The 27,111-nt window shown below is 49.9% G+C and overlaps 1 protein-coding gene across 9 annotated transcripts in view; it reads left to right on the forward strand.

Annotated features, from left to right (window-relative positions):
• Positions 1-26,772, forward strand: part of LRP8 (LDL receptor related protein 8) — a 78,282-nt gene extending 51,510 nt beyond the window's left edge. For 7 of the 9 annotated variants that reach the window (XM_046014212.1, XM_046014147.1, XM_046014156.1 and 4 more), the window contains 13 exons: positions 707-826; positions 907-1,032; positions 3,928-4,102; positions 6,102-6,329; positions 9,083-9,201; positions 9,442-9,581; positions 11,019-11,160; positions 12,104-12,256; positions 13,134-13,358; positions 14,976-15,044; positions 18,541-18,713; positions 19,679-19,855; positions 22,164-26,772. In XM_046014212.1, coding sequence (XP_045870168.1) covers positions 707-826; positions 907-1,032; positions 3,928-4,102; positions 6,102-6,329; positions 9,083-9,201; positions 9,442-9,581; positions 11,019-11,160; positions 12,104-12,256; positions 13,134-13,358; positions 14,976-15,044; positions 18,541-18,713; positions 19,679-19,855; positions 22,164-22,202 — 1,886 coding nt within the window. In that variant the 3' untranslated portion in view covers positions 22,203-26,772. The remainder of the gene's footprint in view (positions 1-706; positions 827-906; positions 1,033-3,927; positions 4,103-6,101; positions 6,330-9,082; positions 9,202-9,441; positions 9,582-11,018; positions 11,161-12,103; positions 12,257-13,133; positions 13,359-14,975; positions 15,045-18,540; positions 18,714-19,678; positions 19,856-22,163) is intronic. The other 2 variants (XM_046014182.1, XM_046014189.1) reach the window with 1 other exon arrangement.
• Positions 26,773-27,111: the final 339 nt, after the last annotated feature.

The raw sequence follows: 27,111 nt of genomic DNA on the forward strand, positions 1-27,111 counted from the left end.
TAGGTAACAACAAGCTTGGTGGGGTCAGTCTCTGTAGTTCAGACTCCCTCTGGGCAGCAGTGAACTAGCCCTGGACCCTGTCCAGGACGGGACACGGACAGATGGGATGTGTCCGGAGGAAGGCACTTGGATAGTACGGCATCAGAAATCAGTGCTTCAAGGAGACTCAGAGGGAACCATCAGACTCTGGCCAGCCCCAGTCAGTGGAGCAGAAGCTTCAGGAAGGCCAGTCCAGTGAGGAAGGCTGCCCTGGGAGGGAAGGGGCTCCTTGAGGCTGGAGATGTTTAAGTAAGGGCATTTCAGAAGGGGTTCTCGAGGTATCCTGAGGGTGAGGAGTGGTCTGTGCACAATGAGGTCACGAGGAAGGAGGAGCCGTGAGACCTGTGTTTGTGAAAGGAGAGACAGGCGGCCTAACTGCCTCTGCCCTCCGGGTACACAGAGCCCTGACCTGGGAGGCAAAGGACCTGAGTTCCACTCTGTCCCTGTCTTTGGGTCCAGCCTGGAGCAAGGACCTGCCCCTCTCTGGGCCTCCTCTGCTCAATCACCTGGTTAACAAGGCTGCGGCTCAGTGCGGCTGGAGAGCATCCTGGCCCTGCGGGGGTCCTGCCGCTGGAGTCTCTGCTTCAGCCCTAGGCCCTACCCCTGTCCTGCCCCCACCCCCCCAGCCAGGACTCCTGAACCCTCAGGAGCCTATGTCCCTCCCCAGGGCTGAACGAGTGTCTTCACAACAATGGTGGCTGCTCCCACATCTGCACGGACCTCAAGATCGGCTTTGAGTGCACGTGCCCAGCAGGCTACCAACTCCTGGACCAGAAGACCTGTGGCGGTGAGACCCTCCCCAACCTGCCCCGCCTCCAGACAGAGGCAGAGCACCCTGCAGGTTCTGACCTGTGCTCATCCCGGCAGACATCGACGAGTGTGAGGACCCTGATGCCTGCAGCCAGATCTGTGTCAATTACAAGGGCTACTTCAAGTGCGAGTGCCACCCTGGCTACGAGATGGACACACTGACCAAGAACTGCAAGGCTGTCGGTATGGGCACCCCAAGGTGGGGGGCATGGGGACAGCTCCGCGGGGTTGCAGAGAGCTGGCTGCCACCACCTCTGTGAGGAGCGGATGGTTATGCAGGTGCGCGCGCGCACACACACACACAGAGCGGGGGGCACACGCACTTTTTGGATTATAAGTGTACCTTGCACACAAATGCCTGCACAGACCCTACCCAGAGCCACCCAGTACATCACAGACAGGGCACACACAGTCGCACTATGTATGGACACATGCTGGACTGTGCAGACCATGCATACAGCACCGGCATTCCCCGGAGAGGGCATGACATGCGCAGACGCACACATCGTTCTAGGCACTGGGGATTCGGCAGTAAGCAAAGGAGACAGATCCCTGCATGCTCTTGTGGGACTTACATCCTGGTGCATGGGACAGACAAATCTGATTTGAAAAAAAAAAAAAAAAAGAAAGAAATCTGATAAATAAGTGCAATAGCATGGCAGATGGTGGTCATGGTTAAGGAGGAATCAACCCGGGGAAGGGGAAAGGGAAGTCCAAAAGGGCAGAGAGGAGTATAGTTTTAGACAGAGTGGTCAGGGAATGACCTCCGTGAAAAGGTAACATTTGAGTCAAGACCTGGAGGTGGTGAAGGAAGGAGACATACAGCTTTCCGCAGGAACCACATTTCAGGCCAAAGGAACAGAAAGTGCAAAGGCCCTAAAGCAGGAGCGTGCGGGGCGTGTTCTGATGACAGCGTGGAAGCCGGCATAGCTGGAGCAAGGAGCACAGGAGACGAAGTCAGTGAGGTGACTCTGGGAAGATCACAGTGTCTTCTAGACCAACATAAGGGCTGTCACCCAACATCAGGGGCAAGCCTTGGAGGGCTTTGAGTAGAGAAAGGATGTGCTGTTCATTTCATTTCCAAAGGCTTCCTCTGGCTGCCATGCCAGGAGGAGACTGTAGGGGACAAGGGAAGAAGCAGGGAAACCATTTAAGAGGTTTTTGGCATCACGCAGAAGAGGTGATGATGGCCGAGACCAGGGTGGTGCAGTGTGAATGATACATAGTAGGCAGACTGGACATACTTTGCAGGTTAAGACCTATTTTGAAGCAACAGGATTCACGTACCCATTGAAGGATGTGAGAGTTAAAAAAAAAAAGAGAGTCGAAGATGATGGCAAGGTTTTTGGCCAAACAACTGGGAAAACAGGATTGCTATTTATGGAGCTGGGAAAGATGGTTCAAGAAGCAGGGTTGGGGGAACAGTAGCTTGATTTGGCCATGTCGAGTTTTTAAGAAAGCTGTGTTGACATCCGAGCAGGGGTCGTGAGGAGGCCCTTGGACGTACAAGCGGAGCTCAGACACACACACACAATGGGTGATGTGCGGCCGCGGTAAGGGACACAAAGCCCGCAAACCCAAAGCCTACCGCCCCTACTGTGCCTGGTGCCACATGTACGTTAGCGCATCATGCATCACATGCTGCCTGTTCTCGCTGCCCTCCTGTCCCCCCAAGGGACGCATGTCCTCCACGCACGGACTGTGAACATGCAGCAGAGACAACACATGACTGCCGTGTCATCACAAGGCCCCGCAGAGGAACATCTGAAGCCCAGTCACACCAAATCCCAGCCACCCACACACTGGGTTCCTAGCGCCTTGAGATACCCTGTAACCCAGCTCCTGCCTTCAGAGGATTGTGTTGCTGCTCTCGTTTTGGGACGAAGAAAAGGGAACAGTCAGGGGCAGGGCTTTGACCTCGGTTCTCCTTGTTTCTCCTTCCTGCACCCAGAGTTCTTGTTTCTCTGGACCCTCTTTGGGTACACGTCCTCTCTTCCCCTGCCCCTGACCCATCACCACACGCAGGTCACAGGCCCAGGCCACGCAGGGCTCTGTGCTGGTCCTCCCTGGCCCCCAGGGAACTCGTTATCCTGACACAGATGCACAGTGACAGGGACCAGGTGGCCTGCAGAAGTGTCCGCTGGAAAACGGGGAGAAGGCCCATGTAGCTCCAGGTGCAGGTGCTGGGACGTAAGAGTAGGCCCTTGCATCTAGAACCAGGCGGCAGGAAGGAAACTGGAATTCAGTGCTGCCCCCTCACAGGCCTCTGGGGTAGTGACCTTCATGCTGAGTAGCCAGGAATGTCTCGGTCACTAGTGAACTTCCTAAAATAGCCTCCTAAGTTTAAAAATGCCTTTTCATGTGCATGGGTTGCCGTGTGTTGTCCCTATTGCACGTATATGACCCGTGCTGTATATTACACATACCCCACCCCTGCTACTGTTTCAGAGTCAAGTGTAAACCACACCCAGCTCACAGGAACCCTCCCCATCCCTGCCAGCCCCTGAAACGTCATCTCTCGTCATGTCCCCAAACACGTACTGCGTAAACTAAAGACTGAGTCTTCAGGGAGAGGAGTCTGACACTGCGTCTCCTCTTTTAAACCTCACCCTAGTTCTGATGTTTGTCCTCACACTCTAGCCTCAGTCCCCTTCCTAAAAGACTTAATGCTCGCCTCGCCCTGCTGTGAGCTATTGCAGAGGGGCCCTAAACAGGGGAGCTGGGGAGCCATGCATTTTAGGCAGAGGGGACCACTTGAGCAAAGGCCCGAGGCAGCCAGGCTCTGCCTGGTTATCATAGGTGGTCTGGTGGCTAGAGTCAAGGTGTGTTGGTGATGAGTGATGAGGCTAGATGGGGCTTAGGGTCACATCCCAGAAGGCCTTCTGTGTAAGCCTAAGGAGGAAATGGGAAGTCATAAAAGATTTGGGGCGAGTTTGTGTCTAATACAAAGAATACAGATCTTCCGTTACACAGGGCACTTTGCACCTTAAGCCCCCCCGTACACCCCCCCCCACACCACCCCCCCCCCCCCCGCCGCCTCTTGGACTGACCATTTCTCTCACCCTTCCTGCACCGCAGCTGGCAGAAGCCCATTGCTGATCTTCACGAACCGGCATGAAGTGCGGAGGATAGACCTGGTGAAGCGGGACTACTCCCGCCTCATCCCCATGCTCAAGAATGTCGTGGCGCTGGATGTCGAAGTGGCCACCAATCGTATCTTCTGGTGTGACCTCTCCTACCGCAAGATCTACAGGTGAGTGGAGACAGGTGTTCCACAACCAGGCCGGGGCAGGGGCGGGGGGGGCCTGACAGGCGGAGAGGAAGGGGGGACTCCTCCCCCTCCAGAATCCCTTGGGGACCAACAGGGACTTGGGCAGAAATGCAGGGTCACAGCGAATATGGAACTTCCAGACCGTCTCCTTCCCTGGGGCTGGCCAGGCAGAGAGCTCTGTGGGGAGAGCCCCTCTGAGCCCACGCCCCTGGCTTTGACTGACCTCTGGTGGCCTGGGGGCAGTGCCAGACCTGGGAACCAGTCCACCAGGCCAGGAGGGATGACGCTCCAGCCTCGGTGAGAACTGTAAGACAGCTTACATGTCTGTGGGTCAGATCTTGCGGATAACTCAGTCCAACATGACTGAGACCTGGTCCTGCCTGGAGGACAGCACTCAAAACCTGGTGATGTCTATTATGCTGCTCCCAAGAGGAAAGTACAGAGGGGGCCCCTTACCCAATCTGGGGTGTCAGGGAACTCTTCCTGGATGGCACTACCCCCAGCCCGGCCCTTTCCTTTGTCTGATGCCATCGTCAGTGGACTTCCGCTCTCCAGAAGGCCCCTCACACACACCAGGAGGTCCTCTGGTAGGTCTTTCTCAAATCCCACAAGCCTGCCTCCCTGCGTGTCCGGGCCCCTTTTTGGACATCATATCCTTTCTTTGTCCTGAGATCTATGTGGCAGGACTGCCAATGACCAGGCCCAGGGTAGACTGTTAAAAGAACAATGGGATGGATGAAGATATACCAAGTGCTGTTCACAGACAGCTAGATACGTACCACACCCCCAACACACGGACACATACTCAGTTTAGACACACACACAGAAGGAGCTAGGGCCACGTCTGCCCCACAGGTATGCCTGGAAGAGGCAGGATTTGATGACAGACTGGGTATGGGGCAGAAGGAGGTGCATTCTGGGAGGTTCAGATTTCTGGCTCAGAAGCCTGCGCCATTTTCTGATATGGGAGCAGTGGGTGGGGTGGGGTGTTGGCCATTTGGGCTGGCTGAGGAGAAAGGAATGGGGGAGCAGTTTGAGACGTGTTGAGTTCAAGGTCCATGGGACATCCAAGGGGTGCCCGTCGGCTTTACAGTCTGGAGCTTCAGAGAGTGGTCAGGATGGGAGAATCAGAGTTATGGGTGCAGTGGGCACTGTGGATCTAATCCGCCAGAGGGAGGACATAGGGGAGGAGAGAGCCTTGGGGAAAAAACAGCATTTGGGAGACAGAAAGTCCTGGTAGCGTTGCCTCCTGCATGTCCGTGGTGTTCTCAGCCCCTTCTCTCCATTCTCACTGACACGGCCTTTCTGCAGATTCTCTTCGCCTCTCACCCAGCTGCAGTAATGGCCTCCTAGCTGGTCTCCCCACCTTCCTCCCCTCCCCTGCCATGCATCAGCGCCACAGTGAACCAACATGCCTATCTGACCATGACCTCTCACCTGCTCCGTTACTCCCTCCTGAATAAAATCCTCACTGCCTGGCTTGGCCTGCAGGGCCCTGCCTACCCTCACTTCCAGTCTGTGTCCCGCATGCTCAGCTCTACCCCCATCGAATGCCTCGCTGTTCCAAAACACACACCTCCGGGTGCCCGCACATGGCATTTCTTGTGCTTTCTGTTCATTGTGCTCCTGGCGAGCTAGTCTTTCAGGACTCAACTACAGAGCCTTCTCCAGCCCTCCAAGATAATGGAGTCTCCATTTCTTGGCTGCTGGAGTCCCTGATGCTTTCCATAATCACGTTGTACTGTGATTACCTGGCTAGAAATTCCTGTCCCCCACTAAACTGAGCTCCTCCAGGCCAGGGGCTGTGGCTGACTCAAGGCCATATGCTTGCCCCTGGTGGCCTAGGAAATGGGAAGAATAGAAACTAGCCAAGTTCCTCTAAAGTCCACTGCCATGGCCTAGAAAGGAGAGAGAGAGGGGAGGGGTGCCCAGGCAGAACCGGATGGACCCCTACCCCATGACCAGCTCTGGTTGCTCCTAGTGCCTACATGGACAAGGCCAGTGACCCGGCAGAGCAGGACGTCCTCATTGATGAGCAGCTGCACTCTCCAGAGGGCCTGGCAGTGGACTGGGTCCACAAGCACATCTACTGGACTGACTCAGGCAACAAGACCATCTCCGTGGCCACAATTGATGGTGGCCGCCGCTGCACTCTCTTCAGCCAGGACCTCAGTGAACCCCGCGCCATTGCGGTCGACCCCCTGAGAGGGTGAGTATCCCCACCCAAACTTCCCATTTTCCCTGAGGAGGCACTTGGTCCTCCTGTGTCTGTCATAAGAGACATCTTGAGGACTTTGGAAAGGCCGTGGGCCACTCAGACAGCCCAAGGGAAGGAAGTCTGGTGGGCCCCTCAGACTATTAACCCCTGACCAAGGGTTCTGTGGGCAGTGGTCATCAGGGTTCTCCTGACTCTGCCACTCACTCATATCCTAGAATCAGTGCATTGCAGAGCACAGTTGGGCTCTAGAGATGGCCGTCGTGGAAGCTTCTGGGGCAGGAAGTCTTTCCTCAGGCTGCTGCACGCTGCTGGTGGCAGCTCCCACACTCCCAGAGACAGGGAGCTCATTATTTCCCACGGGGCTGTTTCATTTCAAGGCAGCTCTGCCCATCAGAGAGTGTTTAGGATTTTTTTTTTTTTTCTCATATCCCCAAATCTGCCCAAGTTTGACTTTCTCCATGGGCCTCTGGAGTTACATCAAACACATCGACTCCCTGCCCTGCAGGACAGCCAGCAAGATAATGAGGACTGAGACCACTGACTAGGTCTGGTGCACCTGTGGGTGCACAGCCTCTGGGCCCCTCACCACCCAGGCTGCCGTGCTGTGGCCGCACTTCCATTTTGGGGATAGTGATTCTGAACAGAGCAAGACTCTTCCCTCCCTTCCCCAGTAGGGATGTCCCAGGAAGGCATGGTTTTTCAGCAGCTGTAGCCATATTAAGTTTCCCAGGATCGCTAGCTTCTTCCTGTTACTATTTTTTTAATTGTAAACAAGGATAAGAAAACCCTCTTCTTCCGGTGAGGGTGGCTGGGGGCCACAGTGGCCCCTGACAGAACGTGTGAGGCCTTGGGCAGGGACTGACCACAGCATGCATAGGAACAACCAGGCACCCAACCAACGATGAGTCGTCTCACTTAACCCCCACTTCAGCCCTGCTCCCTGTGTGTCCCCCCAGCACGCAGTGACACCCAGCCCAGCTCCAGTCCAGTGTAGATCGGTCCGAGTCCCGGCAGGAAACCCGCCGCACACCCAAATCCAGATGACTTGGGGAGGGCTTAACGAGGGGTCTCTTTACAGAGGAGTGGGTAAGGCCTGATGCACTGTTCCTAACACTTTGCCCTTAGCAGCACTAGGCCCGAGAGGCAAGAGCAGGGTTGGGAAGGAAAGAGGGCTACCTTCAGAGCAGTAGCCAGCCGGGGCAACTTTGTAGAGAGGACTCTGGAACAAATACCCTGACCTCAGTCTCTCTGTCCTCCTGCTCAGACATTTCACTGAATGCAGCGGAAAGCCAGAAGACTAGGGAACCAAGCCCACTGATGTGGTTCGCACGTGGGTCAGTTTTCTGGTGTACAGAGCCAAATGGGGATGGGTAGAGAGTGACTCCGAGGCCACTAACAGAACCACTCAGCCCCCCAGCTGAAGGGGGCCCCCAGGCCAAGGCAGCCTTGGCCTGACGCAAGGTTCCAGCAGAGGCAGATTTGGGGAGAAGGAAACCTCCAGGCTTTAGAGTTTGGCTTGCATTTTCTATAAAGGGAAAGGCTGGCTCCGCTGCTTATTAACAGCGTGATGTGAGGGAAGTCAACCACTGTGAGCCACGGTGTGCTCATTTATAAAACGGGACTAATAATTATACTCTCCAGGGGCTCTGGTGGGGCTGGGACGGACACATTACTTTGTCCAACAAATATTAAACAAGAGCCTGTTCCGGGTCCCTTATGAGTGGGTCTCATGCAGGTACACAACGAGGGGCAAGACGGACGAGGCTGCCCTCAGGGGAGCTTACAGACTAGTGGGAGATAGGGGGAAATGGGAAATGGGGGAAATAGATAGGAAAATACACCTCACCACCCAAATGCCCACAGAAATAACCGATTTTTAAGTGCCAGGAAGGCGAGAACCAGTGCTTTCGGAGGTAATAACAGGGTGGCCCTATTACAGAGAATGATTCTGTACAGCAAAGACATCCACGCTGAGAAGGAACCAGGGGAACAGGTAGAGGCCTAAGGCTCTGAACTGACAAAGCTTGGTGCCTGGAGCCCCATGGGGCACGTGTGGGGTTGGGAAGGGTTGGGTGGTGACGGGAGAGAGGACTGAGCAGGCAGAGCTCTGTCGGCTGTGGGAAGGTTCTGGGATTTTGTTTTAAGGGCAATCGGAGAAGCCACCGTAAAGTTTAAAAACCAGAGAGTGACAATTTATTTCCGCTTTTGAGAGTTCCTTTGCCTACTCTAGAGGGATGGGACTAGGGGGGCAGTGATGGCTGCGTTTATAAGTACGTGAGGCGAAACCTCTCAGTCCTTGCCTGGCACACAGTAGGTACTCATTAATGTTCAAGAAAGAAGAGAGAGAAATCCGGGGCTGAGTTCTAGCTGTGTGACCCTGGGGAAGCCATCCACTTTCCCCTCTGCAGACCAGGAAAGTAAGAGAGGGTTGACGAGGGCCTTTCCTGCTCTGGCCTCTGGGGCTCTGGTTAGAGCTGCCAGAGTGGCAGAGAGGGGCTCAGAGGCTGGTCGGCTGAAGCTGGGTGGACTCTCGGGGAATGCAGGCTTCCCAGGGCTCTCAAATGAGGGGAAACGAATGCAACTGCTAACTCTTAAGATTCGATGGTTCCAATGGATTTCAGAGGCCTTCCCAGCCCCCACTGAACATAATCTTCAATATTCAGTGGCTCATTGAGCCCTCTGACCCATACCGCCCCAACCCCACTCCCTGACTAAAATTCCAATTGAGTTCTTTTCTCTTTTAGGTTCATGTATTGGTCTGACTGGGGGTACCAGGCCAAAATCGAGAAGTCTGGGCTCAACGGTGTGGACCGGCAAACACTGGTATCAGACAACATTGAATGGCCCAATGGAATCACCCTGGGTGAGGCCTGCCTTCCCTGGATTGGGGCCCTGTCCCACTACCCAGTGCTGACTGCCATCTGGAGCCCCACGGGTCTTGTGTTTATATCCCCTGTAGAGTACCCATGCCTGTATTTCTGGATGATGCCCCAGGCTGGCCTCCATGGGAGGCCTGGCCTGGAAATGTGGGTAGGGGAAGTGGGCACAGAGGAGCCGAGATCCTGGTTGGGATCCCAAACTCAAGACCTGATCCCGTCCCCAGATCTGCTGAACCAGCGCTTATACTGGGTAGACTCCAAGCTTCACCAGCTCTCCAGCATTGACCTCAACGGAGGCAACAGGAAGATGCTGATTTCCTCCTCCGACTTCCTCAGCCACCCTTTTGGGATAGCTGTGTTTGAGGTGAGCCCCAGGAGGGGAGACACGTCCCTCGCAGGACGCTAAAGCCTAGAAAAGGCTTTTCAAATAGGATGGCTCTCTGAGACTTGTCCAAACAGAAACAAAGGAAGAGGGAAGCCAGCTGACTTGTGAGTACACATTGTGGGAGCTGCCCGCACACAGAGGCTTCGCAGCCTACTGTCCTGTGCTTCCTTCCCAAGACCCCTCTCAGAGCACTTGTCACAGGGAAGTTGCTAGACCACTTGTGTTCCCTCTCTGTGCCCTCAGCGCCTGGCACTGTACCTCTATACAGAAGGTACACAATAAAGGGAGGGAGGGAAGAAGGAATATACATTTTTTTAGAATCTACTTTTGGAAATAGCCTGAGAGATGCTATTCGGCTCAGCACACTTTGGCTGACCTTTGCTGGACCCTGGGGTCATTGAAGTGAATCAGACATTATCTCAGTCCTCACGAAGCTCCCCAGAGGGTGGAGCGTCCCACCTTTCCTGTGCCTCTCTTCGGCCTTAACAACCTTTCTTCTTGGGGAACGAGTAACCCAGAACCAACCCAGGTCTCACCACATCGATCTTTTCCCCTAAATTAACTTTGCCCCCAAGGGGAGGGAAAGCAAGGGGACCATGGTCTCTGGTGGCTATTGGGCCATATTTGCTTGGAGTGACATCACTCAGCACTGCTCTGAAATTCTGGGCAGAGCCCTACCTCCAAGTCCAGCCCCCGCTTGGAAAGACAGGTGTGTGCAGACACATGTAGGTGCTTGTGCGTGTGTGTGGCGTGTACATGTAAAGTGTATGCGTGTGTCTCCAGAAATCCAGCCATTTACAAGCGTGCATTTCTGGTATGTGCTGGTGCTTGTGAATATGTAAGTACTTACACCAAGACTTGGCCAAATGTCTGTTCTGGTCCAAGTGTGCTTTTGCGGGTATGTGTCCAGATCTGTGCGTGGAGCTGCATGGTTGCACCTGTCGTGGTAGACTCGCCTGCAGGTGCACCTGTAGGCTTATGTGGACAGAATGTTGGATGCATATAGGTCCGTGTGTACCCGGAAGCTGTAGGAGGACCTACCAGGAAATAGTCCTCGGTAGCTCATATATCCCCTCCAATCTTGGTCCCAGGCCCTGGCAGGGGTAACAGCCATCGAGACCAGACTTTGGGTTTCTCCTGGGCTCCAGGAAGCAGGCCTAGCTCAGCATTAATGAACAGTCTTCAGGCCAAAGCACAGAATCAACAAATAATCCTCCGTGACAGAAGGGAACCAGAGTATATGCCACAGATTAGTGGCTAAGAGGCCATCCCCTGGGCCCCTGTGAATCTGTGGGCAGGAGAGCTCAGGAGAGCGGTCAGGGCAGTTTTTGTGATGATGATTTGGGCCAAGCCCTAAGACTAAGGTCACGGGTTTAGGCTCTAGGCCTCCCATCCTGTGCATCTGTACCCTCACAGGACAAGGTGTTCTGGACAGACCTGGAGAATGAGGCCATTTTCAGTGCAAATCGGCTCAATGGCCTGGAAATCTCTGTCCTCGCTGAGAACCTCAATAACCCACATGACATTGTCATCTTCCATGAGCTGAAGCAGCCAAGAGGTGAGCCTTGCCTGGCCCCGCGGCCCCTGCCCGCGCCCTCTCCCTGCGCTAGTCAGGCTGTGTGATGTTCCTGTAACGCCATGTCCCAGTGTTCCCAGGACACGTGGCGGCAGCCACTCTCGTTGGGAGAGCGCTTTACTGTCACATGTTTTACTTCATTTCCTTCAGCTCTTGGTGAAATAAGGCTGGGGATAAAAACTATAATATAAAGTTCCATTTGTGCCTACAAGGAGTGTATATTACTTTCTTATTTAGAAAGCTGGGGCTCAGAAAGGTAAAATGACAGAACTAAGACCGAAACTCAGGTCTGTTTGATTCCAAGAGCTGCCTCTGCCAGGAGGGAGCATGTCGCCTCTCATTTTGCAGCTGTATAAGCTAATATATCCCCAGGCCATGGAGCAATCCAGCTCGTTGGGACCAGAAGCCAGGAATCCTGCTCATCGGGCTCCCCAGGCTCTCTTGCTAGGATATAGTGCTCAGGCTACCTGTAACTCAGCTGTGGCCACCAGGGGGAGAGTGGGAAGGCACAGGGGAGAGAGGAGATGAGCATGGTGCCCGATTCTAGACCTGAAAGTTTAAATAAGAAGGAGATATGGCACATGGCATAGAGGGAGAAACATGGACTTTGGAATCCAACAGACCTCAGTTTAAATTCCAACTGTAAAATTACTAGAACTGTAACTTGGACCAGTTTGTCTTCGAGCCCAGACGTCTGGTATCTGTCCTTCCGGGCCATGCACCCACCTCTCAGTATTGTCGTTAGGATTGAAGGGAAGTGGGGGGTGGGGGGAGGAACACCAGGTGCAAGGCTGGGATGTGCCCAAAAAGAGTAGGAGAGAAAGCTTTTGGAGCAAGCTGACTGGGAAGGGCCTCATCCTTGGGAGAAGGGAGGACTTGGCATATCTTGTCTTTGCTCCAACCCTCTCTCTCTCTGTTCCATTAGCTGCAGATGCCTGCGAGCTGAGTGCCCAGCCCAATGGCGGCTGTGAGTACCTGTGCCTTCCTGCTCCTCAGATCTCCAGCCCCTCTCCCAAGTACACGTGTGCCTGTCCTGACACAATGTGGCTGGGCCCAGACATGAAGAGGTGTTACCGAGGTAAACAGACCTACCAGGGGGCAGGCCCCCAGCAATGCGAGATCCCCTCCTGCTAAACTCCTCCCTTGGCTTCCGAGACGCCATATGCTCCCGGTTTTTGTCTGTCTTTTCTGGCTGCATGTTGCCTTCTTTACTGTCCTTGAATGCTGGTGTCCCACAGGGTCCTTCCAAGGCTTTCTCTTCTCACTTCCAAGAAAAAATGCACATTTACAGACAACATTTTAAACTCAGTTTCAGGGGCTTTCTGGAGGCCCTTGAAGACCTGAACTTAAGAACCCTTTTCCCTATGGCTTCGATTCCTGTTTCTATGCAGGTGACTGTGAGCTTGCCCATTCCTTACCTAGAACTGGACACACAACACAGAAGCCCTTCTGTGATAGGATTGGGACTAATAGTTAATACTTAGGCCGTGTAAGCCTGTATTCATTGTCCAATGTTGATACAGGACCAAGGCCTTTGGTGTAAACACAGATCTGCTACATCAGATTTATGAATGATGATTTCCAGGCCCAGTTCTTTAAAGTGGAGTGAGAATTTAAATTGAGTAGTGTAACAATATGCATGCAAAATCCTTCTAGATTTATGTATTTCCCCCCCACCGGTCTTTTACAGTGGTCTTACCCACACCTAATTCTATAGCCTTGTTTTAATGACTTGTCTTAATCAAATCAATGTGCGGTTTAAACACAAAGTCCTTGGGATTCAGCTAAAGAAAAGGTCAGAGCCCATTCAGGAGGTTTAGGGAAGGCTTCCTGAAAGTGGCATTTGAGCTGAGCCTTGAGGATGACTTCATAAGTATAATTTGTAGAGGCAATGAGTTAGGCCTAAAGCAAGAGAATTCTCTGTGCCAGTGACCTCCTTGGCATTTCCCCTCCAGCACCTCAATCTACCTCAACTACGACGTTAGCTCCTACCACAGCGAGGACACCAGCGGAAAACACGAGAGCTCCTGGGACCACTGTCCACGGCCTCACGTACCAGAACCACAGCACAGAGACACCAAGCCTGGCAGCTGTGGTCCCAAGCTCAGTTGGCGTCCCCCGGGCTCCCAGCATCAAGCCATCTGCCCCAAGCCCTGCGACCAGCAACCACTCCCAGCACTGTAAGGAAACGAGTTCTGCATTCTTTGGTGACATGGGAGGGGCCTTCGGGAAGCCTGGGTGGGTGAGGAGGTGCTGGGGAGGGGTGAGGGGGTTTGAGTGGGAGATATGTGGAAGAAGAGATCACACTGGAGCAGAATCTTGGACCTCTCTGAGGGAGCCCGTGGAGGTGCCCACCTATGATCTAGGAGTCTGAGGCGCCCCTGACTTGTAGAGGGTCTTGTGGGAAGCCACTTCCTATCTCTGAGCCTCAGTTTCTTCACCTACAAAGTGGAACTGATAACTGCCCTTCCCCCATCTGCTTCACGGGCTTGTCTAGAGAGACAAAGGAGGTGGTGTAAACAGTGGGGCTTGCGCACACAGCATCTGCTGCTGCTGGACATGTGCCTGGGTTCACTACTGATGCAGGGATGAGCGAGTGTCCCTCTGATCTGGAAACCTTGGAAGCTCTGGTCTCTCTTCTTAGCCCCCTTAGCCAGTTCCCCAGCTAGTAACACCCGTCACTATGGTCCGCTTATGCCTCTTTCCAAACCCTGGCATGAAAATAATTAAGTTCAGCACTTACGAAATCATTGGAAGCAATACTTGTCATGGCTAGAAATGTTCTGTCTCATCAGCCATCAAATACCTTTTTAATTAAGTCACCTGCCAGGGCGAGTTCACTTAAGAAGATAAACCATCTTTAAAACATTTTCCCATATGTGGCCCAGAAACCAAGCAGCCCGGTAGCAACTTTCTCATCCGGCCCACCTTGGCTTCGCAGAGCTGAGCACTCACCCTGACGTTTGGAGGGGCAGGTAGCTCAATGAGTTCCAGGCCCTCTCCAGCAGGGCAGAGCGTCTGCTCAGGGTCTCTGCACCCGCTTCCTACTGCTCAGGGTGTGCTCATGCGCAGTGAGGGCATAGCACTGCGGCCGCAGGCTTCCCCAGCAGTCCCCCCGCTCTAAAGCCGGCAAGGCTGTGCCAGGCGCCGGGCGCAGTGAGCGCTCCGCCTGAATTACCTCACTTAACCTTCACAGCGCCCCTAGGAGGTAGGTAACTCGCCCACACAGGTAGCGAGTAGGAGAACTGGGATTTAAACCCAGGATGTCTGACCCCAGGAGCCTATGCTATTGGTTCCACTACTTATAGTGCCTCCCATTTTAATTACTTATTGAAAATAAGCTAATAATGCAGACGGACAGAGAGACCGCCCAGTCAACAGAGACAAAGCAATAGGTACAGGCTGGAAAAGGCAGTTGCCTCAGTCAGCAACATAGAGACCTAAGTGTTCACTCCTCCAAGCACCCCACCACCACCACCCAGCTTCCTAGCACTGTGGTCCTGTGGGATGGGTAAGGGACGTGGGGCACAGGTCCTGGGTTTGGGTCCCAGTTCTGCAGCTTCTCTGTGAGCCCCCAGAATCCCAGTAAGACTGTGTTTCCCACGTGTGAAGTGGAGATAAGCTCTGTTGTCGGGGGAGCTTTGATAGGATCTGGAAAGACTGAATTGTTAGGCATTAGCCAGGAGCCTCACTATGGAATGAGAGCAAGAAGCAGCTGGTAGTTCTTACAGCTTGAGGCAAGCAAGGACTTGGGCTCACGGCAGTGGAGCATCATTAGGCACGTTTGTGTTTTGCAGATGGGAATGAAGGTGGCAAGATGGACTCAACAGTCACTGCTGCGGTCATTGGGATCCTCGTGCCCATGGGTGAGTGTGGCCCCAAGTCTCCAGGGAGACGAGAGCAACCGCGCTCAGGCTCTGGGGAAAAGCACTAGTCTTAGCCCTGAGCACACTGACCTGTCCCATTGAGGAGACTGTGGCTCAGAGACCTTTTGCCCCGGGAGATTTCCAGCCCACTTCCCAGTGTGGTCATTTGGTATCTTAGCTTGGCACGTAAGACCCTTCAGGACCTGGCCCCCAGCAACCGTCCTAATGCCTCACTCTTCCCCAGTGTTCACTCTCCCCCTGCCTGAAGGCAAACTGTTGGGCACAGGGCTGGGACCTCTCTTGCTCGCCACTCTCCCCAGCTCCTAGCAGTGGCTGCCACATGGTAGGATATAAAATATTTGTTGAATTAATGAGGAGCGCTGCTTGCCGTTCCTTTAGGAAATCATGCTATCTTGCTTCCTTTCGGTTTGGTTTTCAACAAACATTTATCAAGCAGCTGCGATGTACCAGACTCTGTGATAAGCGGAGAGAAGGTGATTAAAAATGAAGAAGACATGGTTCCTGTCCTCAGAAAGTTTAGTCTTGTCGGAGAGACCCACATAGCTGATAATTTGACCACGACATGGGAAGTCTAAGCCACAGGCGGTCCATGGAAGTGCCAAGGAAGTGCTTAACTTGGAATCGGAAGAGAAGGGAAGTGAGCAGGGAAGGTTTCCGAGTGGAAATGATGGGAAATGACTCACGCCGAGTCAGCCCAATGAAGAAGAATCCAGAGCAGTCCAAGCAGTGGAAACAGCATGAAGCAAAGCCAGGAAGGGGAACAAGCATGGGAGGGCAAGGTGGGGGTGGGCTTGGAACCAGAAGTCCAATATGGCCAAAATGTAACACTGAGTTCAACCTCGTGGAGAACCACGGAGGCTGATTTACTCTCTCCCACCCCGCGGTTCGCACGGTATCCTGAATATGCTGTCTTGTTCTAGTCTCATCTCTTGGTGGGATCTTCGAACTGTGACTGCCCATTCATGGGCTGATCCCCCTTGCTTGCCCACGGGCATCTCAGGGACCAGGACTTTGCCCACTTGTCTTGGAAATCCCCAGGGTGATGGTGAGCTAATGAGTGAATGTTTTCAAAACTCCTACACCGTGCAAGGGACTGTGCTAGGTGCCAAGGGTCCGGGGAAGAGAAAGATAAAAGACTTTTTAAGAGCTTTCAGTCTTTACTCTGACTTGGTCCTAAAAAGTGAGGGAAGACAGGTGTTACCACATACTGCACACATACAGCTACATGGGGCGCTGCAGAGGAGAGGGAATGGTCCTTCTGGAGAAGGGACCGTCTGAATTGACCTTATAAGGCATTAACCATAAAGATGATGGGGAGACTATGGTGGGTTGAGTTGAGTAGAGTGAATGGAAAATACTCTGAACATTGTTTAGTGAAAGCGAAACCAAGCCCTTTCCTGCCATCCTCTACTCGGTAGAAGGAAGGGCGTGTGTAGTCTGTTTCCCTGATAGAGCCCACTCCAATGTAACTAATATTTTTTAAATTTCTGCTCTTCTGAGGGGTGAAAGATGAATATTCTTTCCCTGGAATTTCCCTGTGAGGTAGAGTATCGTTTCATAAGCTTAATGGCCAATTACATGTCCTCCTTAATGCATTGCTCACTCCCGGTCTTGTCTTGATTTTCTCTTGGTTCTCGATCTCTTTCTTATTTGTAGAAATATTTATGCATAAGGAATATTAAACCTGTGTAATATACATTACAGATATTTTCTTCCATACTGCCACTTGATTTTTAAATGTTTGTGGTTTTTTGCTACACACAAATTTGAAAATTTTAATTTTCTCTTCCTCTTTCGTGTTACAATTTCTGGGTTTCGGTGTTTTCCTTAGGAAGGTCTGTCTCAATGTAAATTGTTAAAATATCTTCACATATATTTTTCTACTAAACATTATTTTATATTTAGACAGAAATCCATTTGGCATTTATTTAGAGTATGCTGTGAGACAGAGATTTAATTTTTTTTTCTACAGACCTTTTTCATTTTCCCAAGACCATTATTGAATAATCCATCCCTCTGACTTGAATTGTCATCTTTATTATAAACTACATGCCTATCCATACTTTGATCTTCTTCTGGGCTGTTCATTGCCCTTCACCAGTTACCTGTCCGTTCCTTCATACCATAGGAACAACTTCACACTAGGTTTTAATACCTAATAGGGCATTATTGTTCTTGCAATATTTTCTTAGATTTTTTTTTCAACTTCTCTTCTAGATAAACTTTAAAATCATCTAATTCTTTAAAAATCATGATGGAATCTTATGCTTCGGATATATAAGCTGATGTGGGGAGAAGTCACATTTTTACAATACTGAAGCTTCCCATCCAGGAACATGACGCCTCTCCCAGTTTTTTTGAGTCTTCTTTTATATCCTTCTGTAAAATTGTATAGATTAAATAGAACTTGAGCGTTTCTTCTTAGGTTATTCGAGGTATTTTGTAGTTTTTCATTGGGCTGCTGTGAATGTGTTCTTATTCTGTTCTATTTTCTAATTGGTAAGAAAGCTATTTTTTTATGTTAATTCTTGATGAACTGAAGTTATTTCGAATAGTTTTTCATCTGCTTTTCTCAGATTTTTCTGAACATACAGAACTGATGATACTAACACTTTGGTTTCTCCCGCTCCCCTGTGCGTCTTCTTCCATTCCTGATCTGGTCTCACAGCAGAGCTAGGTCTCTGGAACCATAAATGGTGGTGACAGTTGTCCTGGCCTTGTCCCCATCTTTAATGAGTGTTGATGATCACAGTCTTACCAAAGTAAAACACTCCCTCTCAAGCAGCCTGGATAGCTGTCATTAGCCTTCACTTGAAAGCTCACAGTGACCGCCTACTATCTCATGAAGCCTCTGGCCCCATTTTTGCCTGACTTTGTTAGAGAACTTCCTTCTTTATTCATTAGTATGTTCATGGGTTGCCCCTCAGAGCCAGGGTCTCCCTGCTGTGTCCCCTTCCAGAGATGCGCCTCTCCTTGCAGAGCCCCTGCTTTGGAAAGAAACACCCCCACCCCACCGTCCACCCTTCATTTGGGGTAAGAACGGTTTTCCCAGAGGACTGCAAGGCGGCAGCAGCATTAGGACAAAGGTGTGGTGAGGAAATTCACTCTTTCACTCCGTACATGTTACTGAGCTGGACAGAGAGGTGAAGACACACTCTGTGCCCACAAAGAGCTCAGTCTAGTTGGGGCTACACACATATAAAGGACAGGACCACAGGCTGGGAACACACAGGAGGGAGCAACTGACTGGTCCTAGGAAGTGGAGGAGTCTTCACATTTGAGCTGGGCCTTGAAAGAGGGGTAGTTAATAAAGGAAAAGATAGGAGAAGGGCTTCCAAGCAGCAGAGAAAGGACACACAGAACCACCTGAGGAACAAGGGGCAGGAAAGTTGGAGAGGGGGCGTGAAATGCACAGACATCTGAGCAGTGGACTAGAGCCTCCTGGAAGTTCAGCGTGCTGTGTCCCTTTCTCCAGCGGTAATAGCCCTGCTGTGCATGAGTGGCTACCTGATCTGGAGAAACTGGAAGCGGAAGAACACCAAAAGCATGAATTTTGACAACCCAGTGTACAGGAAAACAACGGAAGAGGAGGACGAAGATGAGCTCCACATAGGGAGGACTGCTCAGATTGGCCATGTCTATCCTGCAGTAAGTATCCCTTGTTTGGAGAATTCCTTCTTTCCTTTCTCCTTTCCTTCCTTCCACCTTTCCTTCCTTCCTCCCTCCTCCCTTCCTTCCTTCCTCCTTTCCTTCCTCCCTCCCTCCAACATTTATCAAGTGTGCCAGGCACTATCCTAGGCCCTGGGGACACAGACACTCTGGGGCAGGTGGTTGGGGTGGAAATGGATCAGGAGCCCCCCCCCCCCCCGCCCCCTGCAGCTAGAGGCTATTCCTAGAGTAAAGAAGCCAAATGTCTGTCTTTCTGCTGAGTAAGTTTTCAGAACCTTTGGCCTGGAAGGGTAACTGTGGCCATGCAGTTCAAATGCATTCATCGCACATGAGCCAAGCACAGTCCCAGAAACGCTGTGTTCAGAAGTAGGGAAGGAAGGTTCCCACTTCCAAGGAGCTGGTGGGGGGAGAGAGTCACTTACTGCTGTACAGCTGTGCGCGGAGTGCCTTGGTGGAGCTCAGGAGTCTCTTCCAGGAAGCTTTCCCCAGTTTCTTTGTTCTTCCACAGCCTCTCTCCGTCCCAGCACCTGTCACACTGTAGTCAACTTGTCTTTTTGCTCAGAGGTCTTCCCCACTGTGAACTCCTTGAGGGTGGGCTCGTTTGACTCATTGGTTTCCCTGGGGCCTAAGTCGGCATAGCTGGCTCCTGGTGATATTAGTTGAACAGATGCAGTGGGACCATCCATGGAGCTGTGAATTCTATTTGGGAAACCAGGCAGGGAATGTCTCACAGAGGCTGTGATAGATGAACTGTATCCTTGAAAGGTTCATAGCAGTTGTTTGGCAAGAGAAGGAGGGAAATGGCATTCCAGAAAGAAGCACGTGCAAAGGCTGAGGGGGCACAATAGGGCCTGGCCTGTTGGGGGAGCAGATGTCATGGTTCTATAGCAGAGTCAGGGGGCTGAGTATGACCTCATAGGTCATCCAGTCCATCCCCCTGTCAGGCAATCAGCAGCTTTGATCACCCACTGTGGGCAGAGCCCTGTCTTGGGGAGACCAGAGAACTGGAAGACCCAGCCCCTGCCCTCAAGGAGCTTTTTGTCTTGCCGGGGGAACCAAGGTCACAGCTGCACCAAGTCCCGAAGAACCCTCTTTCCGAGCTGCCTGTCGTCAAGTGCAAGGTAGGGCAGTGCCACTTTGAGTCTGAGGGGCTGGTGAGTGAGGGCATGAGCCTAGGCAGGTGCATCCAATCCTAGACGGCATTCTGGTCCTGGAAGGCTGCCGATTGTAAGCTGGGTGTTGGGGCAAAGAGGAAAGATGAGCTTGGTGTAGACCGAGGAAATGGCGCATGGAAGAAATGATCGAGTACGGGGCAGAGCAGACTGGCTTGCTGCTGAAGCACACTATTCACGAAGGGGAAGCATGGGACATGAAGTGGAGCAGGTGAGGAGGGCTGGCAGAGGGCCTTGAGACTTAACCTCGGCCAATCGCGGAACAAGGTGCTTGACCAAGTTTTACAGCCTGGGGGGGTGCCCAGTGGAAGAAGGGTTGAGCTCAGCTTACAGAGGTGGCTCCCAGTTTCACTTCTCCATAGCCTTGTGGTCTTAGTCACTTCTCTCTGCTCACTTCTATTTGTAAAATAAGAATGATAACCCCCGTTCCATCTGCCTCCTGAATTCATAGCGTTCAGGCAGGACAGCATATGTGAGAGAGCTTTTGTGAGTTACAAAGCACTCTACACGTGTCAGATGGCGTTGTGTCCCAAGGGGCCAATAACCCCTCTGGAGGAGCTATTCCTGAGGCATCTAGGCCCGAGATGTAAGCTCCTGTCAGCTGCAGGGAAATAGAGCAGGAGAGGGAGGAAATTGACATTTAGTGGGAACCTCCTGTGTGTCAGACACGACTCAGTGTTTTATGTACGTTTCCTTGTATAGTCTTTACAGTAACTTGATAGAGTTGAGATGATTAGCCCCATTTTGCAGATGAGGAAACTGAGACTAGAGAATTTGAATAACTTGCCTAGGGTCACAATGAAGAAGTGGCAGAACCAGGACAAAAACTCCAGTCTGTATGCACACAAAAAGTCTGTGCTCTTTCCACTTACATCATGGGGTAAATAACCTGGGAGCTCTGAGAATCAGTATCCTTGACAGCCTCTTGCCCCCCCACCCACACCGTCCTTTTCTCAGATCACTCCACCATCACTGCCTTGGGTATAGAGATGGGTCTTAGAGAAAGTGGGAGGGCACCTGGACAAAAGAAGAGGGTCTCAAGTGTCTTTGCTAGTAGAGCAAGGCCATGGCCTTCACCCAAACCACAAATAACCCAAAGATGATTTGAAAGGCAGTGGGGTCACTTTTTAATGTCTGTAGGCTGTCCATGGATGGGAAGTGCTAGTCTGGTTCTACTGTATTAGGCTGGTCAGGCTGATCTAGAATACTGTGGACCCCACATGTGTTAAGCACTCCATGGAGATGATCTCATTTTTTTCTCAGCAACTCCCTGTGGTAGGTCCTATTCTTACTCCCATGTGACAGATGGTAAAACCAAGGCTCGGAGAGGTAAAGTGGTTACCCCCAATTCACTTAGCTAGGAGAAAGATATTGAAACACTGGGGTCTGCCCAAACGAGTGTACTCAGGAAATGGAAGAGTGGGAAAAGAGGATTACGACAGACCCAGTTGGGGAAAGCTAGAGAGGTAGCCTGGAGGAGAAAACACTCAGAAGGAAAGGAAGGGAACTGAGACACTGCAGATTTCAAGGGTGGTCTGTATAGAACTCTCGGAGTCTAAGAGAATTGGGGAACATTGGAATAGTTAGAGAAAGAGATTTCTTGTCAGTAGAGGAAAGAGGTTAAGTCCACTGTCTGCTCTTCCGGTGGAATAGACCAGCTCAGGGCTTCATGGGCTAAGCCCACTAACAGCCATTTGTGACAGGGGAATTCTAGTATATAGTGACTAGAAAGTAGGGTTGAGGGAAAGAGGGACTGAATTTAATTGACCTGTACCACCTTCCGATTCTGTACGATCAGTTACGAAGGGTGCAGCAGATCGCCTGCCTACTGGTGACTCAGAAGCTAGAGACAAGTAGCTAATGGCCTGGGATTAAACATTGGCCAGAGCTAACCCACTGATGTTGAACAAACCTAAAATCCTACAAGGAAGGACTGAGAAAGTTGAGACCTCTGCAGCACTCCTTTACCCTGAGGCAGAAAAGAATGATGGAGAAAGCGACAGCTGTAGGTTCACCCAGGTCTGGGTTCAAATGTTCGTTCACCCACTTGCTATGTGATCCAGGACAAATGTTGTTAAAGCTCATTGAGTCTCCATTTCCTCATCTGTAAAATAAATACGACAAACCTGTCTCCTGGGGTAGTGTGAAGATTATGTGAGCTAATGCCTGTCAAGTAACAGAATGTCTGCTGCCTTGCGGGGACTCAGTAAACAGCTCCTGTGGGTCTAATGGTGATGTCTTTGCTCTGTCTCCCCAGCGAGTGGCATTAAGCCTTGAAGATGATGGACTGCCCTGAGGATGGGACCACTCCCTTCGTGCCTCATGGAATTCAGTCCCATCCACTACACTTTCTGGATGGTGTATGCCTGCATGAAGGGGTTTCTGTATATGGGTCTGTGTGAGTGAGTGAGTGAGTGTGTGTGCGCACGTGTGTGATTTCTTTTTAATTTATGTTGCGGAAAGGTAACCACAAAGTTATGATGAACTGCAAACATCCAAAGGATGTGAGAGTTTTTATATGTATAATGTTTTATACACTTTTTAACCAGTTGCACTGCCCATGGGGACTTCATGGAATGGCTACTGCTGAGTGACTGACACGATGTACATAACCAAACGGGGCTGATGGTACAGTAGCTTACTCATCATTTTAAAACTATATTTACAGAGGGTGTTTGGTTTGGGAGGGACTTTTTTAGGTTTTGGAGTTTGGGGGTTGATTTTTTTCAAGTATATAAAATGATGATGCTTTGTGGCTTCCATCAACATAAGTGAAAAAAAGAAGAAAACACTTCAACTCCCTCCCCCACTTAGATTATTTATTAACATATTTCAGAAATAAGATTAGTTCTATAAATAATTTAGAGACATGAGAGTATTTATTTTTGGTATGACTGGCCCACCATGCAGACTCCGCGTGCATTGATGTTCCTATGTGTATGTGTGTGAGAGAGACAGATCTGTAGAAAGAGGCACGCCTGGGGCTGTTCGAATCCATACAGAGAAATACATGGGAAAACAGTCCACGGAAGGACATCTGTAGTTTTCAGAGAAGCCTCTGGAAATTTGGCTCAAAAAATGGATGCCGTGGTTTGGTAAACATGTGGTGGAAGAGGCAGGTCTTCCCCACCTCCGGCAACTCCTGGGACCCCAGTCAGTCAGGCAAAGCCTTTCAGTTCACCCGTGGCTGCCATGACTCCCACTTGAGCTTTCCCTTCTGTGCCTGAGGCCAGTGCACAGACGTCACACGGTGCCAGTTCTCGTGAGCCCAGGCGAGAACATGCCCGAACCTTGGCTACTGCTTATTTTAAAGTTTGACATTTCAAGTAACTTCCTTTTCCTTCAGGATGCTTGGGTTGAGTTCATTATGTTTCCTCTGAAGCAGGTATAGAGTGTCATCCTTACTCGTAGAGAGCTAAGTGGAGACATTTCTAGAACAGCCCAAATTTCCTGTAGAGACTGGCTCAGGCACTGAACCTCTGAGACACGCAGTGGGTGAAGATAAGGACAATGGAGTGGGTTCTGGTACATCTCTGTTTCTCCCTTTTCCTTATTCTCTGCCATTTCCTGTAAGTGGGGGAGACAACATAGGCTTGCTACCATCATGTGTTCATATAGATGAAAGTAGCTTTAGGCTGAAGTCAGAAAAAGTGGCTAAACTTGAAGTCCTACGAGAGGGAAATGGCATACACAACGTTATAGCCTATTGGATATATATGTTCACACAGGGATTTGGTTTACTACTTTGTAAATAAAAGAAAAAACTCTGGGTATATGTATAGATTTTTTTTTCATTATGGACACTTTTCATTGTTTTTCCTGGGTGTTGGGAGAGGTGGGAGAAGTGCTTTTTTCTCTTTGTGGGATCTACCATTGAAAACATGGTCCCAGAAGGAACTCTGGCCCCACCAGCTCTCTCATCCAAGATCTGATCTTTTCTTAACTCTGCTGTTCTGCCACTTCCCTCCCACCAGACAGCCAGGGACAAGACATGTGAACAAACTGAACAAATTCTGACACCCCTCCCCGCAGCAGCCCCCAACTCTGTGAAGCTTGGATATCTCACCAGCTTGATACCCTTCGCATTTCCAGGCAGGCATTCAGGAGTTCTATAACCCTGCTCCTAGAACCTTTCTCCACGTCACTCGTGAGCTCCTCACTTCTGACAAAAACAACTATGTTCTGGAGCCTCGGCCCTATGCTCTGCGTAAACAAGCAATTTCCTCACGATACGTGTGTGTTGTGGTCCTGAAACACTCATTGAGAGGCAACTGACCTAGAGACCAATACCAAATAGAATTTTAAGAACAGGTGGCCAACTCCTATGGAGCTTATTCACTTACTACTATTCTTTCAAGAATGGAAAGTAAAATTATTTTTGACTGAAGAAAAATGACAAAAAAAAAAATCATTGAGATTTACACAAAACAGGCAACTTTTTCTATGACCTGCCTCCAAAGAAATAGAATTTCCTGGGGAAATGAGAACAGTGACTAATGTGTAGTTTCTAAACTTTGAATCGATCCTGGCCTTCCCAGAAAAAACAAACAAACAAACAAAGCAAAACAAACACACAAACAAAAATGGAGTCAGGATGGTTCAGCCTGAGATCTCAAAATGATGATGAAACACGGCTTTCTCAGAGACGTCCATGTTTCCTGAATATGCTGCAAGTGCAGTTTGGAAGAGGCGGCTCTGGGAACGGCTACAGAAGACGAATTGCGAGTCCTCATGTGTCCGATGGTAGTCAGTAGGATGAAATCTGAGGACGTCAGGTCCATCCTCCCTCTCTAGTCTTGGAGGCTTCTGCACCTCATTTTGAGGTGTAATTGCATTTCTGTTGCCTTTTGCCCCTGTGCTATCATGTATCTACAGCCAATAACAGATCATAGAGTCATTGGACTATAGAGCTGGAAGGAAATCTAGACATAAGGCCTGGAGAGTAGAAGATTTATCAGAATTTTTTTTTTCCCTCTGTTTCAGAGAAACTGGTCCCAGATCTTTTCCTCCCTTTCCTTCTCCAGGAGACTACTTTGGGCTGCCTGAGCATTGTACCAAACCTGCTACCTATCCAATGGCCTATCTTTCCAGTGGAATTATGAAGACGCTGGTAGAAATAGTCTGCCAGAAACAGAAAACTAAAATTTTATTTATTTACTCTTGATGGCATGATTATTTATAAAATAGGTTGAGATAACGTTTAACCTCAAGATGAGATCGGAATTAAATTTATGGCAATAAGTACTATGATCCTTCCAATTTTCTCTGCAGTTGCAGTATATCCATTCAATGAAACCATTTGCCAGGTACCAGCTAAGTGCCGGGCACTGCACTCAAGTGTTTACTGTCCTTACAGAGTTCATAGTAACAGTAGAGGAAGACGCGTGGAAACAAAAAAGGAACAGATTCTTTTCAGAGTATTATTAAGGCACAAAGGAGAGAGAGGTCATTTCTATGTATGGAGAGGAGGAATGGGGTCAAGAAAGGCATTGTGGAAGTGACCTTATGCTAAGTCTTAAAAACAAGTCGGGGTGTCCGTGCTGCTCCAGGCAGTGGAGGACACAGAGGTATGAAACAGCATGGGGACTGTAGGGAACTGCATGTAATTCATTGTAACGAGTAAAAGGCTCAAGGGGACTTAGCAAGAAATGAGGCTGAATGGAAAGATAGGTTCAATGTAAGCACTTTATAGAATACTTATGTTTAATTTCTGATTCCATTATGCAAACATTTCTTAGTCATTTATTGCGTACGAAGCACGGAGTGCATCATGGAGGGTTCATCAGGATGCATCGCCAGCACTTTGCAGACACAACAGTCTTTAGCCTCCAGCTTTCCAGTGGCCAAAGGGAAATAGTGACTGCGTTTCATATGTTTGAGTTGATCTTTTTTTTAATATAAGGGTAATGGAATTTTCACAGAAGCACTCCGTGTTGTCAAGAGCCTCTGAGATTTTTCTCAACATTGAGAAAATGAAATTTTGGAGATGGGTAGTCTGCAGAGGGAACCCCAAGCACTGTCTAGTCAGGTGCTGGTGGGAGTTGGGAGAGAGCACAGGAATGTGAGCCTCACTCCTCTTCCTAACTCCAGCTGGACTCACTACTTCACAGAATATAAATGAGTTAGCAATTAAACATTCAGAGTAAATAACTTCCTTTCCCATCAATGCATGAAGATAGAGTATCGGAGTCTTCTCACACTGTATTTTTAGGGTATTGGGGATATTCAGGATACAGAGAATTTAGAGGTGGAAGAATTATAGCTTCAAATTTTCAGTTAATACAAGAAATCAGGAAGCTCTGTTCATTCAGGCTATGCACCATGTGCATAGTCAAGAATCAGCAGAAACCCTCTGCATTTGCAAACACTTTGTGCTATAAAAAGTAATTTTAAAAAAGCCACCTGTATATGTATATATATATTTAAAAACATGAAGGTTTTGATACTTTTTTACAAAACTACAAGAGAAAACATACCTGTACAAACCATGTGTTTTAAAATAGCATTTTGTTCTAAACAGCTCTTGTTCATTTGGGGGTGAAGTACTGGTTTGCAGACTCCATCACCTTGTACCCAAATGAATTTTCCTCGTTTGTCTTCTCCCCACACCCTCAAATGACCATATTTGATGTAACAGGCATGTTAGAATGTTGGGTCACGCTAACAGTTTCTGCCCTCTTTGTCTTGTCATTCCGAGTTTCATTAGCTTATGTACTCAGTGCCCTTTGCAGTCTGGTTTCTGTTCCAGAAGGGAAGGGTGGTGTGCTGCATCTCACTAGCTGTACTGACATCATCTTGGTGAACAAAAAACCAAATGTGAACATTTGTAAAATCAGTGCACTGTTTCTAGAGAGAGATTAAATTCATTTTTTAAAATCTGAAAGTGTTGTTCCATTGTGATGCTTTAACGGGGGGGGGGGTGCGCCATCATCGATTGAGTCCCTAAAGTGTATCCAGTATTCAATATAAATTATTTTAGCCTTCAACAGTCCTATGGGATAAATACTATCAATATCAATATTATTGTCCCTGTTACATAGATGAGGAAATGGGTGAAGGAACTACCCAGAGTTCCACGCTTACGTTTAGTATCCCCAAAGTGCCTGTAGCACATGCTACACGTGGCATTCTCTGCTTTAAGCAGGAAAGTAGAAAGGATGGTAGTGACATGACCTGTTGCATTCTAGACAAAATCACTCTGACTG

The sequence above is a fragment of the Meles meles genome, chromosome 1 (genome assembly GCF_922984935.1).
Source record: "Meles meles chromosome 1, mMelMel3.1 paternal haplotype, whole genome shotgun sequence".
Classification (NCBI taxonomy): domain Eukaryota; kingdom Metazoa; phylum Chordata; class Mammalia; order Carnivora; family Mustelidae; genus Meles; species Meles meles.